Genomic DNA, 13,364 nt, shown 5'->3' on the forward strand with positions numbered 1-13,364 from the left:
AGGAATATTGGCAGTTGATTGCCAAACTCTGGTAGAAGACCGTTTCTTAATGACAACATGTGATACATCCCAATGACTAGAATCTTGGCCACTGAAAAGCATATTCAGGGGCTAGGTATTATGAACATTTTCCCCAGTTTTCTGGAATAAAGAAGTCTGACTCTGTATAAGTTATTTTCCTCACCATATGGAAAATAAGGAAGATATTTTTCCTGGAGTAATACTGTCGAAATTCTTTAATAGAAAATGTTGGTAGCTTCAGCTACTGGAAACAAGAGCATAATTTATTTCATAGCAGATAGTGACAATTCATATTTAATTATTTATGGATGTGAGTGACTAGCCATAAAATGAGAAACTGGCATCATTTATAACTATAAGCTCACTAATATCTAGCCAAGAAATATTTTTAAAGTTGCCCTGAGGAAGAATGTTTTACCTGGGGGACCTGGAAGACCTGGCAAACCAGGTTCACCTGGAGGCCCTGAAACACCAGTTCCAATACAGTTGAAGCAGGTGTCACCTTTGTCACCTAGAGAAAACCATAATAAAAACCAAATTTTACTTGAAGGGGCACATATACCTTCTTTAGATAGGTTCTAAAGAAGTTAGCACTAAGGGACAATATTCCTACCTAACAGTGTAGCCGGAGAAGCCTATATCTAGAATCAATTTACTTGATAAATATTTACTGAGCACCTACTATGTGCCAAGCACTGTTCAAGGAGTTTGTAATACATTGATAAACAAAACAGACAAAATCCATACCTTCACAGTGTTTACATTCTACCAGTGGCTAGGTAAGTGAAATTGGATATGTTTAGGGGTGAATGGCAGGTTGCAATTTTAAATAGGGTGGTCAGGATAAGACCTCATTGAGAAGATGACACGTGATTAAAAACACTTAAAGGACATGGCACTTGCATAACAACTGTAGAGCAGTCCAGGTAGAAAGAGTAGCCATGTTTGGCATAGAGAAGGAACATCAAGGAGAACAGATTGCAGGAGTACAGTGAGGAAGGGGAACCAGGTCAGACAGTTAACAGATTATAACAAGTGGCATATCATAAAATATCACATAGGCCACCACAAAGACTGTGGCTTTTACTGTGAGTGAAATGAGAATCTAGGAGAAGAAATTAATTAAACAGAAAAGCAACATGATATGACTTAAATTTTAAAAGGATGACTCTGGTTGCTATGTTAACAATATAATCTAAGCACAAGGATGGAAACAGGGTAACCACATAAGTGGCTACTGCTGAAGTGATCTAGGAGAGATAGTAGCTCATTCCAGAGTGACAGCAATGAACATGATGAGAATTGGTTAGATTCTGGACATATGTGAAAGTAGAGCCAATAGGGTTTTCTCATGGATCATATATAGAATGCAAAAGAAGAAGGGAATCAAGGATGACTCCATGACAGATCAAAGGTCGAAATGTAAATGGCAAAAACGATAAAGCTTTTAGAAGAAAACATAGAGGAATATCATCAGGTCCTTGGGATAAGCAAAGATTTCTAAAACAGAACATAAACAGCACTAACCATAAAAGAGGACATTAATAATTTGACTTCTTTTAATTAACAACTTCTGTTCAAGAAAAGACGCGAGTAAAAAAGCAAGTCACAGAATGGGAGAATATATTTGTGATACATATATCCAACACCCTAATTAAAATAGAAAAAGATAGGTACTTTACAAAAAGAATGTACAGACTGTAAGAAAAGAGGCTCAGCATCAATAAGTTGTGGGGGAAATGGAAACTAAATCCTCTTTGTAAAATGGTTTGGTGATATCTATGGAATCAAAGATACATCTACCTTACGACCCAGCAATTCCATTACCAGGTTTACACAACAGAAATGAATGCTTATGTCCTACAAAAAAAAAAAAAAATATATATATATATTTTTATATATATATATGAATGTTCATAGCAGCTTTATTCATAATAGCCCCAGACCAAATGTCCAAGAATGGATGAATAGGAAAAGGAATATTCATTCAATGAAATACCAAAGAGCAGTGAAAAAATACTGCTACAAAAACAAAAACATGGATATACCTCACAGATATAATATTAAGCAAAAGAAACCAGATAAAATATTAAGACATAAAAGAGCCCATACTGTATGATTCCATTTCAAAGTTAGGCAAACTGTTTGACTGAGGATACAACAGTGGTTACCTTTGGGAGTGCTGACTAGGATGCACAAGAGAGTCTTCTAGAGTCTTGGAAAAGTTCTATATTTTGATTTAGACAGTAGTTACACGGGAGGTAATAGATAGACATACATACAGAGAGATATACACATAGAGACAGAGTATATATAGGAGGAGACATATCTATATAGAGAGACATATCTATACCTATATCTATATCTAATATATACGATATGCCAGGAAGGTAGGAAGAAAAACAGAGCATGTAATATACTGAAAACCAAGTGAAGAAAGTGTTTAAAGAATGGAAAAATCAAGGAAATAATGGACTGAGACTTGATATTTGAATTGGCAGTGAACAGGCTGCTGATGACTTTGATAAAAGCAGCATCTATGGAGTGGTGGGGGGAGGGGAGTGAAGTCCTGAGGAGTATGTTTAAGAGAAAATGAGAGTAGAGTTATCTGGAGACAGTGAGTAGAAAATTATTGAAGAGTTTTGCTGCAAAAGGAAGCAGAGGAATGGCGTAGTATCAGGCAGGGGAAGTGGGATTATGATAAAATATTTTTAGATGGGTGAGAAAAGCATATTTGTATACTGCTGGGAATGATCCAGTAAAAGGGGAAAATTGATGATATGGGAGAGACAAGAATTTCTGGAATGAATTTTTGGGGGAGAACAAGAGGAAACTGAATCTATTGTACAAACAAAAGAAGTGCTTTAGATAGGAGCAGTAACAATAGGCAGGAAGGCAGAATATAGGGGCAAAGATGCAAATAGGTAGGTAAATATGGTGGTGGCGGCAATCTGTGAAAGTTCTCGTTATTGCTTCAATTGGTCAGTGGAGAAGGAAGCAAACTCAGAATCCTAAAATGAGAATGGAAGAGGAGGTGTTAGAAGTTTGAAGAGAGAAGGCACAGGCTCAGAAGAGGTGGTAATTTGGAATTACCAGGGCTGTGCTTTTGTTTGAAGTGAGTACAATGGCAGAAGAGGAGGGCAAAGGGGTCAAGAGTTTATGTATGAGATTGATTATGGAATTTAAGCTGGGTTAAGAGAGAAGAAAGGACATCAAAAGGTTGAGGGACAGTCAAAGTTGATATGTTTCAGTGAGTGTGAAGTAATGTTTGAGTCAGGTTATTAGAGGTAGTAAGCTAGAAAGACAGGATGTAGTGGTCACAAAATGAGATGCGGGCAATCAAAATATGGAAGTGTGCACTACTGGTAATGTGTGGTCTTGGTGTATGACCACGGGAGTGAGTTGCTGAGGTAGGGTGGAGGATATAGGGGATTTTGCTGATGATTTCAAAGGATGAAGGAATATGGGAATCAAACCTTTCACTCCTTGTTCTCCTTGGAGTCCTCTATCACCTGGAGATCCTGGAGGGCCAGGAGGGCCTGCTTCACATACCTCATCACCTGAGATAAGATAAAACAAGAACAGCAAGCCAACTGTTGTAAAATATCCAGAAAACAACAAAGAGAAAGTCTGATAGGCTAGAAAAAACAGATCTATTTTCAGTTATTTCTCTGCATTAATACAACTACCTATAAACAAAAGGAAGACATAATATTAGTGATAATTTGAAGAACAAATCTAAATATCAAAGAATCACCAAAAATCAAAAGTAGAAGCAGTGGAAGAATATTTAGCTATCAGAAATACAAAGAATGATGCCAACCTTCAGCTAGATTCACTTATAAATAAAGACAAAACAAAAACAACAATAGAACTTAAAAGGAAAAAAACTATAGCTTACTAGGAGGGATGTGAGGGCCAGGAGGGCCAGGAGGCCCTGGAAGGCCAGGAGCCCCAGGCTGTCCATCAAGTCCAGGAGATCCAGGAATGGAAATTCCAGGTGGACCTTCATCACCTTTCTGGCCCCTTTCCCCAGGAAAGCCAGGGGGCCCAGGAGGACCTGTAATTGCAAGTCCTAAGATAAAAACAAATACCCATTAAAAGTGATCAAAATTATCTTATTTTAGACATATTTTGGGTCTCAATGAGACATTAAATAGTGATAAGATCTTCCTTTAATGTATAATACCGGTTATGTTCTTAGTTTTTTCTATGAGAATCAACATCTAGAGAAAAGATGGAAAGTTCCAATAATGTAAGTACTACTTTGAGTATAAGAAAGAATAATTTAAAGTAGCTTTATTACTTTTGGAAATGTACTAATAACTCTCTACTCACTCTTTTGACACTATGATCTTTTAATCTCAGAAATACCAGGAAGCCATTTACAGGAAAAAAAAGAGGCATCTCAAAGTTCTCATGTAAACGTGGTTCTGTTTCTGAACATTCTTCTGTTCCATTATCTGTTCCTGCACGATTAACACACTTTTTCGTTACTACAGCTTTATAATGTTTTCAAAACTGGTAAGGACAATACACCCATCTTTGTTCTTTTTAAAACCACCTTCACTACACTTACAAATTTCCTCTTCTAAGTGAATTTCAGAGTCAGCTTGTCAGTTTCATTTAAAAAAAAACATTGTAATTTTGAATGATATTAATTTGAATTTAAAGATTAAATTTTGGTAGAATCACCTGTATATAATATTGCGTTCTTGCATCAAGTAATAATTATTATATCTTTCCATTTATTAATTTTATATTATTTAATAGTATTTTACAAAGTTATGAAAGAGATCTTACACATCTTTGGTTTATTCATGGGTAAATTTGATTGCTAATGTCAGTTTTATGACTGTTACTTTTGTTAACTGGATTTTGTCCTCTTATACATTTAATTATTTTATTGCTGGTTTAGAGGAAGGTAAGTTATTTAAGTTTGCAACTCATATTTGGCTAACTTGCAAACATTCTAAGTTCTGGTAATTTGTCATTTGATTCTTTTAGGCTCTATGGGTAGATTATCACATGGGCTGTGAATAACCAAAATTTGGTTTGCTTTTTGTTTTTTATCCATACACCTCTTTTTTTCCAGACTTAGTATGCTGGCTGGGATCTTCAGTATAAAAACAAACAGTATTGGTGACCATATCTTTATCTTATTTTTGACTTGAATGAGAATGCCCCTGATGTTTCACCAAGAAGTATGACATTTCCTGAATAGTCCTGTACTTCCTGTATGAAGTAGATAGCTTCAAGAGAACATAAGACATCAAGTCTTATATTCTGTCATCAAGTTAAGACAGTTCCCTTTTTTATATAAATTTATTTATTTTATTTATTTACTTTTGGTTGCTTTGGTTCTTTGTTGCTGTGCGTGGCTTTCTCTAGTTGCGGCGAGCGGGGGCTACTCTTCATTGAGGTGTGTGGGCTTCTCATTGTGGTGGCTTCTCTTGTTGTGGAGCACAGGCTCTAGGTACACGGGCTTCAGTAGTTGTGGCACATGGGCTCAGTAGTTGTGGTTCGTGGGCTCTAGAGTGCAGGCTCAGTAGTTGTGGCACCCGGGCTTAGTTGCTCCATGGCATGTGGGATCTTCCCGGACCGGGGCTCGAACCCGTGTCCCCTGCATTGACAGGGGGATTCTTAACCACTGTGCCACCAGGGAAGCCCAAGACAGTTCCTTTTCTATTTTTCTGAATTTTATTTATTTTTTTATACAGCGGGTTCTTATTAGTTATCCATTTTACACATATTAGTGTATATATGTCAATCCCAGTCTCCCAATTCATCACAACACCCCACCCCCCACCACTTTCCCCCCTTTGTGTCCATACGTTTGTTCTCTACATCTGTGTCTCTATTTCTGCCTTGCAAACCGGTTCATCTGTACCATTTTTCTAGATTCCACATATATGTGTTAATATACTATATGTTTTTATCTTTCTGACTTACTTCACTCTGTATGACAGTCTCTAGATCCATCCACATCTCTAAAAATGACCCAATTTCGTTCCTTTTTATGGCTGAGTAATATTCCATTGTATATATGTACCACATTTTCTTTATCCTTTCATCTGTCGATGGGCATTTAGGTTGCTTCCATGACCTAGCTATTGCAAATAGTGCTGCAATGAACATTTGGGTGCATGTGTCATTTTGAATTGTGGTTTTCTCTGGGTATATGCCCAGTAGTGGGATTGCTGGGTCATATGGTAATTCTATTTTTAGTTTTTTAAGGAGCCTCCATACTGTTCTCCATAGTGGCTGTATCCATTTACATTCCCACCAACAGTGCAAGAGGTTTCCCTTTTCTCCACACCCTCTCCAGCATTTGTTGTTTGTAGTTATTCTGATGATGCGTTCAATGTGGACACATTCTCACCACATAGGAGTCTGTGGGGCAGCCCTTTCACAGGTTGATCTTAGATTATGGTCTAGGAGGTCTGCAGGTAAAGGTTTTCTAGTTAAAGCAATGATTTAAAAAGATAATAGCCAGATTTTTTGATGATGGCCATTCTGACTGGTGTGACACGATACCTCATTGTAGTCTTGATTTGTATTTCTCTAATAATTAGTGATGGTGAGCAGCTTTTCATGTGCCTCTTGGCCACCTGTACATCTTCTTTGGAGAAATGTCTATTTAGGTCTTCAAGACAGTTCCCTTTTAATCTTAGGTTTTTTTAAAAAAATAAATTTATTTATTTATTTCTTTATGTATGGCTATGTTGGGTCTTCATTGCTGAGTGTGGGCTTTCTCTAGTTGTGGTGAGCTGGGGCTGCTCTTCGTCGTGGTGCATGCACTTCTCATTGCAGTGGCTTCTCTTGTTGTTCAGCACAGGCTGTAGGTGCGTGGGCTCAGGACTTGTGGCACATGTGCTTAGCTGCTCCATGGCATGTGGGATCTTCCTGGACCAGGGCTCAAACCCATGTCCCCTGCATTGGCAGGCGGATTCTTAACCACTGCGCCACCAGGGAAGTCCCTAATCTTAGTTTAAGATTTTTATTTTCCTTTTAAAAATGAGTAAGTATTGAATTTTACTGTTTTCTTTGCATCTATTGGCCTATTCTCTTTTAATATGTCAATGTGGTCAATTACAGTGATGTTGAACCATCCTTGCAATCGTAGGGTAAAATCTATTTGGTCATAATATCATATTGTTTAATATACTTCTGGATTGATTTGATAATATTTTATTTAAGATTGTTACTTCCACATTTATAAATGATATTGAACTATAGTTATTTCCAGTGTATCTCCTTGGTGGTTTGGTATTGATACTGCTAAACTGAATTTCCTTTTTAAAAAAATGTTCTGAAACAGTTTATAAACTATGACAATCATCTGCTCAAGAACTTTGTAGATTTCATCCATAAAACTCTATAAAACCACCCACAAAACCAATGCTTTTTCATGGAGACCATTAACGTTTCAAAATCTTCTATGGTAATTGATCTACTTAGGTGTCCTACTTTCTCGGGAAAATTTTATTACTTTATGTTTTTTGTTTCATGAGGAATGTATATTTCACCTAGAATTCAAAATATATTGACATAGTTTTATAGTTTTCTTGTAATCTAAAAATTTTAATTGTATTTATGGTAATATTTTTTTTCTTTACTGATTTTATTTGTGCCTTTCCTTTCCTTTATCTTGATCATATTTTATTTTTACCCTTCTCAAGTTTTTCCATCTATTTTGTTTGTGCTTTTTTAAAAAATTTGTATTGGAGTATAGTTGATTTACAATGTTGTATTAATTTCAGATGTACAGCAAAGTGAATCAGTTATACATATACACATATGCACTCTTTTTTAGATTCTTTTCCCATATAGGCCATTACAGAGTACCGAGTAGTGTTCCCTGTGCTATACTGTAGGTACTTGTTAGTCATCTATTTTGTATATAACAGTGTGTATATGTCAATCCCAATCTCCCAATTTATCCCTCCCCCACTTTGCCCCCTTATTTTGTATATAACAGTGTGTATATGTCAATCCCAATCTCCCAATTTATCCCTCCCCCCCTTTGCCCCCTGATAACCATAAGTTTGTTTTCTACATCTGTAACTCTATTTCTGTTTTGTAGATAAGTTCATTGGTAGCCTTTTTTTAGATTCCACATATAAGCGCTATCATATATTTGTCTTCCTCTGTCTGACTTATTTCACTCAGTATGACAATCTCTAGGTCCACGCATGTTGCTGTAAATGGCATGTGCTTGTTTTATTTCTTATTATTTTTCCAACTTAGCTCATTTATTTTCAGTATCTCTAATTTTGTGATAAATTAAGGGTACAATGAGTTTTCATACGAGGTTGTTTATTTAGCATTTAGTAGTTCATCATCTCCATTTCTGTATTCTCTTTACCTCTAGAGTTATTTAGAAATATGCACTTTAATATACAAATATTTGGTGCTTTTTGTTGTTAATTTCTGACTTCATTTCACTGTGGTCACAAAGCATGGCCCGCATATAATTTTAAAAGATTTTTTCTGTTCTAATAGAGTCAATTTCTATAAATGCTTCATGTGTGTTTGAAAAGAATGTACATTCTCTGCTGCACACACAGCTTTTCTCTCTCCCCCATAAATACAGCTTAATTGTGTTGCTCAAATCATTTATATCCTTCCTTATTTATTTTTCACTTACTTGATATATTGGGGAGTTGCCAAATTATCCCTTGTAGTTTATCAGTTTTCATTTTACATATTCAAAGCTCTATTTGTAGACACATAAGTTTAGTTACCTTTATATCACTGTGGTATAAGTTGTCATACTGTATTAGAATTGCTAAACCAGCTTTCCTTTTGGTAGCATTTGCTTAATATCTTCCCATTGCTTTATTTTCAAATTTTCTATGTTGTTTTACTTTAGATATGTCTACTGTGCACAGCATACAGATATTTTTACTCCAATTTTATTTTAGTTTTTGTCTACTAATCAGTGTTTAGTCCTTTCACATTTTTTGGAGTTGTTGATTTATTTTTAACTTCTTCTTGTCATTTTATTTATTTTTTTCTATTTATTCAGGTTTATCTGTGTCTGTTTTGTCCCAATCCTAATTTGTGTGACATAGATCCAGCTTTTTGGTCATCTTCTTTCCTCAACAAGTAAGTAATGTATATTATTTCTATTCTTTTCTAGTGGTTACTATTAAAATGTTTAACCTATGTACTAAAACTTATATTTTTCAAAAAACTTAGAGAGTTAATAATATTTATATTCTCTCCCTCTAACAAGACAAAAAACCTTATCATTCACTTCCCCATTCTCTCTGTACATCCATATCCTGTGTTAGTCATGTGTACAGTTATACTTCCATGTTGTTACTTAAAATACTTCTGTTATTTTTTATGATCCATACTTATTTAGATTTAAAATACTTTATCAATATCTTTCCTAACCACTGGTTCTTGTATCTTACCCACCCCCACCGCCAACTTCATCCTGAATTCATTGTCTTCTTCTTGGAGTAAAACCTCCAGTAACTATTTCAGAGAAGATCTGGAGGTAGTAAATTTTCTAAGCATCCCATCTTCACGCTAGGATGATAGTTTGATGTAATACAGAATCTCAAATTCATAGTTATTTTTCCTTATTACTTTGATAATGTGCTCCATTATCTTCCTCTTATTCTCACTGTTTTGTAGGTGATCTGCCTTTGCTCTCAGACAGTTTTTAAGAATTTCTTTTTACCCTTAAATTCTAAAATGTCCCTAAAATATGTCTAGTTACATATTTTTGTATTATTATTTTACTTTTGCTTCGTAATTCATAAGCCTTTTCACGGGGAATCATTTTTTAATAGATAGAAGTTCTCAGCCATTAATTTTTCAAATATTGCTTCTTGTCCTATTCTCTCCTTGAACTCCTTCATGCTGGATTTTGGGACTTCTAGGTTTATCCTTTGTGCATCTTAAATTTTATTTCATACTATCTAACACTTTAACTTTTTTGCTACATCCTTGGAGAATTCCTTATCTCAATTTTCCAGACACAGTATGTGTTTAGTCCATTACCTTGAAGTTCAAAATTCAAAGTGCATACTTAGAGCAAAATGGGACCCACAATTTATTCTTTTTCTCCTTGGGAGGAACACTGAGTGTCACTCATCTCATCATGTTAATATTTCATTAGCCAAATATTTTTGAAGGAAAAGTAACCATAATTTATTATACATGTATGTGTGAAAGATACTGAAGATGTTTCTTCAAATTTTACATAAATCCTTATTATCACCTCATTTCACAGAACTTCCAAATAAACATGCTAAACAAGGGTACTGCTCAGTTTGTGGCCAAATTAGAAATGCTCTACTATACTGTGTATCTTCAACAAAGGAATGATATAAAACTCAGTATTGAGCTCCAAGATTTTACTGCACAGCAAAATCACCATGGGAATCTCTAGGTAGATGTTTCTGGAATTCTAAGTGGATAGTGCTATTTACTATATAAAAATATAGTAAATCTTATATAACTAGGCATTATAAGCACAATGTTCCCTTTCATAACAGCATGAAAGGTATAATGATTAATTTTTGGATCATAGTACTGTTTGGTGTAATTTATTAATAACAAAAGGTGGAAATGGTATTTTTTTAGGGTAAAAGGACACTATTCAAGCAACTTTGCTTTTTTTTTTTTTTAAAGTACAGGTAAGAAACTTGGTGAGAAAAGCTATAGTAAGAGTTGAGAAGTTTCTGTCAATTAAAAAATACCTCTGTCTTCTGCTGCCATGCTCACCCTGGAACTAGTATGGTAATACTGTATACTTGGATTAGTAAAGATACTATAAATTCAAGGCTATTAAGTACAGCACAGCCTCTTTTACCTGGAGGTCCAGGAAGGCCAGGTGGGCCCTGTATTCCAGGAAATCCTCGCTCTCCTTTTTCTCCAGGCAAGCCAGGTAACCCAATGTTTCCTTTTTCTCCTACAGTTACACCAGTTCCAGGCCTAGGAATTACCTTTATTATGAAAGAAAAAGATAAAGGAATTCAAAGAGGAAGAGACTTGTTCTTCTGAAAATAACCTAGCAGCTACATATGATTTCAGTGTATCATTGTCACAAAGTGTTCAGATGCAAAATCATCAAGACTACTTACGTAGATTGTGAGTCATATTCTGTATTACTTCTATGCTTCAACAGATTAGAAAATGTTCAATGCCAGTACTAATATTACCACTCTCCTGAGCCCCAGACTTACAGAGCTGGAATTATGTTTGATGTCTCTTATCTTATAATTCACATCTGATTCACTCCAATCACCTAAGCCTGATAATTCTTTACTAAAAATGTCTCTCCAGTGTGTCCCCTTCTTGTTGCAACAGATTCTGTCCTTACCTTACACTTGGACTAACTGAAGCAACTCTGAGCTTGTCCCGTTTAATCCAAATCTACTACTTGGACACACTTCCTCAACAACTAATTTTTCTGTGTTACTTATCCTGTTAAAGGATTCAAAATTGTTCACTACTTCTTACTATATCTGATGTCACTTTTAACCCTGGCCTCTCTCAAGTTACTTCTCATTCCCGGTACCTCTCTCACCTGTTTCACGTCCTGAATGACCTTTTAGGAGAGTGAGGTCTGATTATAACCACTTCATGCATCTTGCAGATTCCTGCTTTTGCCTTTGAATATGCCATTCTAAACATCTATAATGCCTTCCCCCAATCTTTCTCTTTGTCAACCCATATTTCTTTCTTCTTCTTAAAAAAAAAGAAAAAAAAGAAAACACATCTCTACCAGGAAGGCTTTATTAATTAAAATCAACTAGCTGATCATTCCCTTTCTATCTTCTTAGAACCTTATGCCTAAATAATTTTACATTAAATAATCTAAATATAAAGAAATTAACTTCATAGAGCTATAAAGGTAAAGCAAGCTTTACATTTAAGAAACTATCAGTTTCAGACAGAAATAATCACCTACTGGCAAAGTGAGATATTTATCCTGGGTCTTTTGGATATAAGAAATATTAGACAAATGGACACTGAAATCTGTGGGACCTAGAATTGGGACAGTAGTTCAAAAGGGGAAGTGAGCTGTTGGATTGGATTGTACTCTCAAAATTTCCATTTCTTCTGATGTTCATCAAAATTTTATTTCATTTTTTAGAGAAATTGCTTCTTAGAGAAGTAAAACTCTGATTTTAAAATGAAAGTGAATACAAATTGTCTAAGATCTTTTTTAAGTACCACCTCATTAGATTTGGTAAAGTACCAAGTATCAATATCTGATACTCACTATGGACAAAAATAATTAATGTTATTCAAATGTCTGAACATATAGGTTTTATGGCACTTGACCCTTTGCAGCTTCAGTGCAGCCTAAAGTCAAGAGTCTTAGCAAATTTCAATGATAGGAAAACCAATATGTCAACTGCAACAGTGACATTTTATTCTTAATAAGAATGAAAATATATTTGACTAGAATTTCATGGTGAATGCAAACATGACAGATGATTTGTAAACCCCTCAAGTATTCTTTTACAGAGCAGTTTCCTACATTTCTGATTAAGAGCCCCTAGAAAGCACACACTCAGGGAAGAAAGAGGTGTGAATCAGACAATTACAAATCGAGAAAACCTATTAAGACCAAATCCATCTTTCCCCTGAGCCCTGCAGGGGAAAGGACCAATCCCCTAGTTCCTCAACACTCTCTTTTTTTGACACTTTGTAAGCAACACTTGCACCACCTGCTGGTTACTTGAGAAATGATTTGGCAATCATGATGCAAAACAACCTAATGCCGTAATTTTGGACCTTTATTATGGAGAAGTAATATACAGGCAGAACAATACAAAGACTATGAGGTCAACATCACTGAAGTTTTGGATGTAAAGACTTTTAAGCCAGAAAAAGTTGATCTTGGAATTTTGTGTTCTATGAGGAAAAGGTATGGAGTATATAATTAAAACATGAACATTAAAATGCACTAATAAATTTAATAAATAAAAACTGAAACAAAAAACTTACAAGTCCAGGAGGCCCAGTTGGGCCAATGTCACCTTTTTGGCCCTGTTCAATACAATTGTAAAACAGGTTAGTAAAAATCACATGAAAACATCAATTTCCTCAAAGATATAACAGATAACTATGCTTCATAAAGACCCAGAAATCCATAATAAAATATCTCAAAGAGAAATACAAAATGAGGTAATGAAACAGTACTTAGCTAAGCCTAGGAATACCTGTGATGTTGTCTCAGATTTACAAGGTCTATGATGCTGACTAAATCAACTAACTTCTCTGCCTTATATATAGACCAGACTTCAAAGGTATGTCTAGCTGTAACATCCTTTGATTTTAAGATTCCTATTTTCCAGCAAACTATAAAT

The 13,364-nt window shown here is 35.2% G+C and overlaps 1 protein-coding gene across 1 annotated transcript in view; it reads right to left on the reverse strand.

The window, feature by feature from the left end:
• Positions 1-13,364, reverse strand: part of COL4A5 (collagen type IV alpha 5 chain) — a 245,943-nt gene that overhangs the window by 77,543 nt on the left and 155,036 nt on the right. Inside the window, exons 18-22 of the mRNA XM_059051327.2 lie at positions 13,003-13,044; positions 10,856-10,988; positions 3,923-4,096; positions 3,498-3,581; positions 440-532 (exon numbers count right to left, since the gene is read on the reverse strand). Of these exons, the coding sequence (XP_058907310.1) occupies positions 440-532; positions 3,498-3,581; positions 3,923-4,096; positions 10,856-10,988; positions 13,003-13,044 (526 nt within the window). The remainder of the gene's footprint in view (positions 1-439; positions 533-3,497; positions 3,582-3,922; positions 4,097-10,855; positions 10,989-13,002; positions 13,045-13,364) is intronic.

Source organism: Kogia breviceps, chromosome X, assembly GCF_026419965.1.
Source record: "Kogia breviceps isolate mKogBre1 chromosome X, mKogBre1 haplotype 1, whole genome shotgun sequence".
NCBI lineage: Eukaryota > Metazoa > Chordata > Mammalia > Artiodactyla > Physeteridae > Kogia > Kogia breviceps.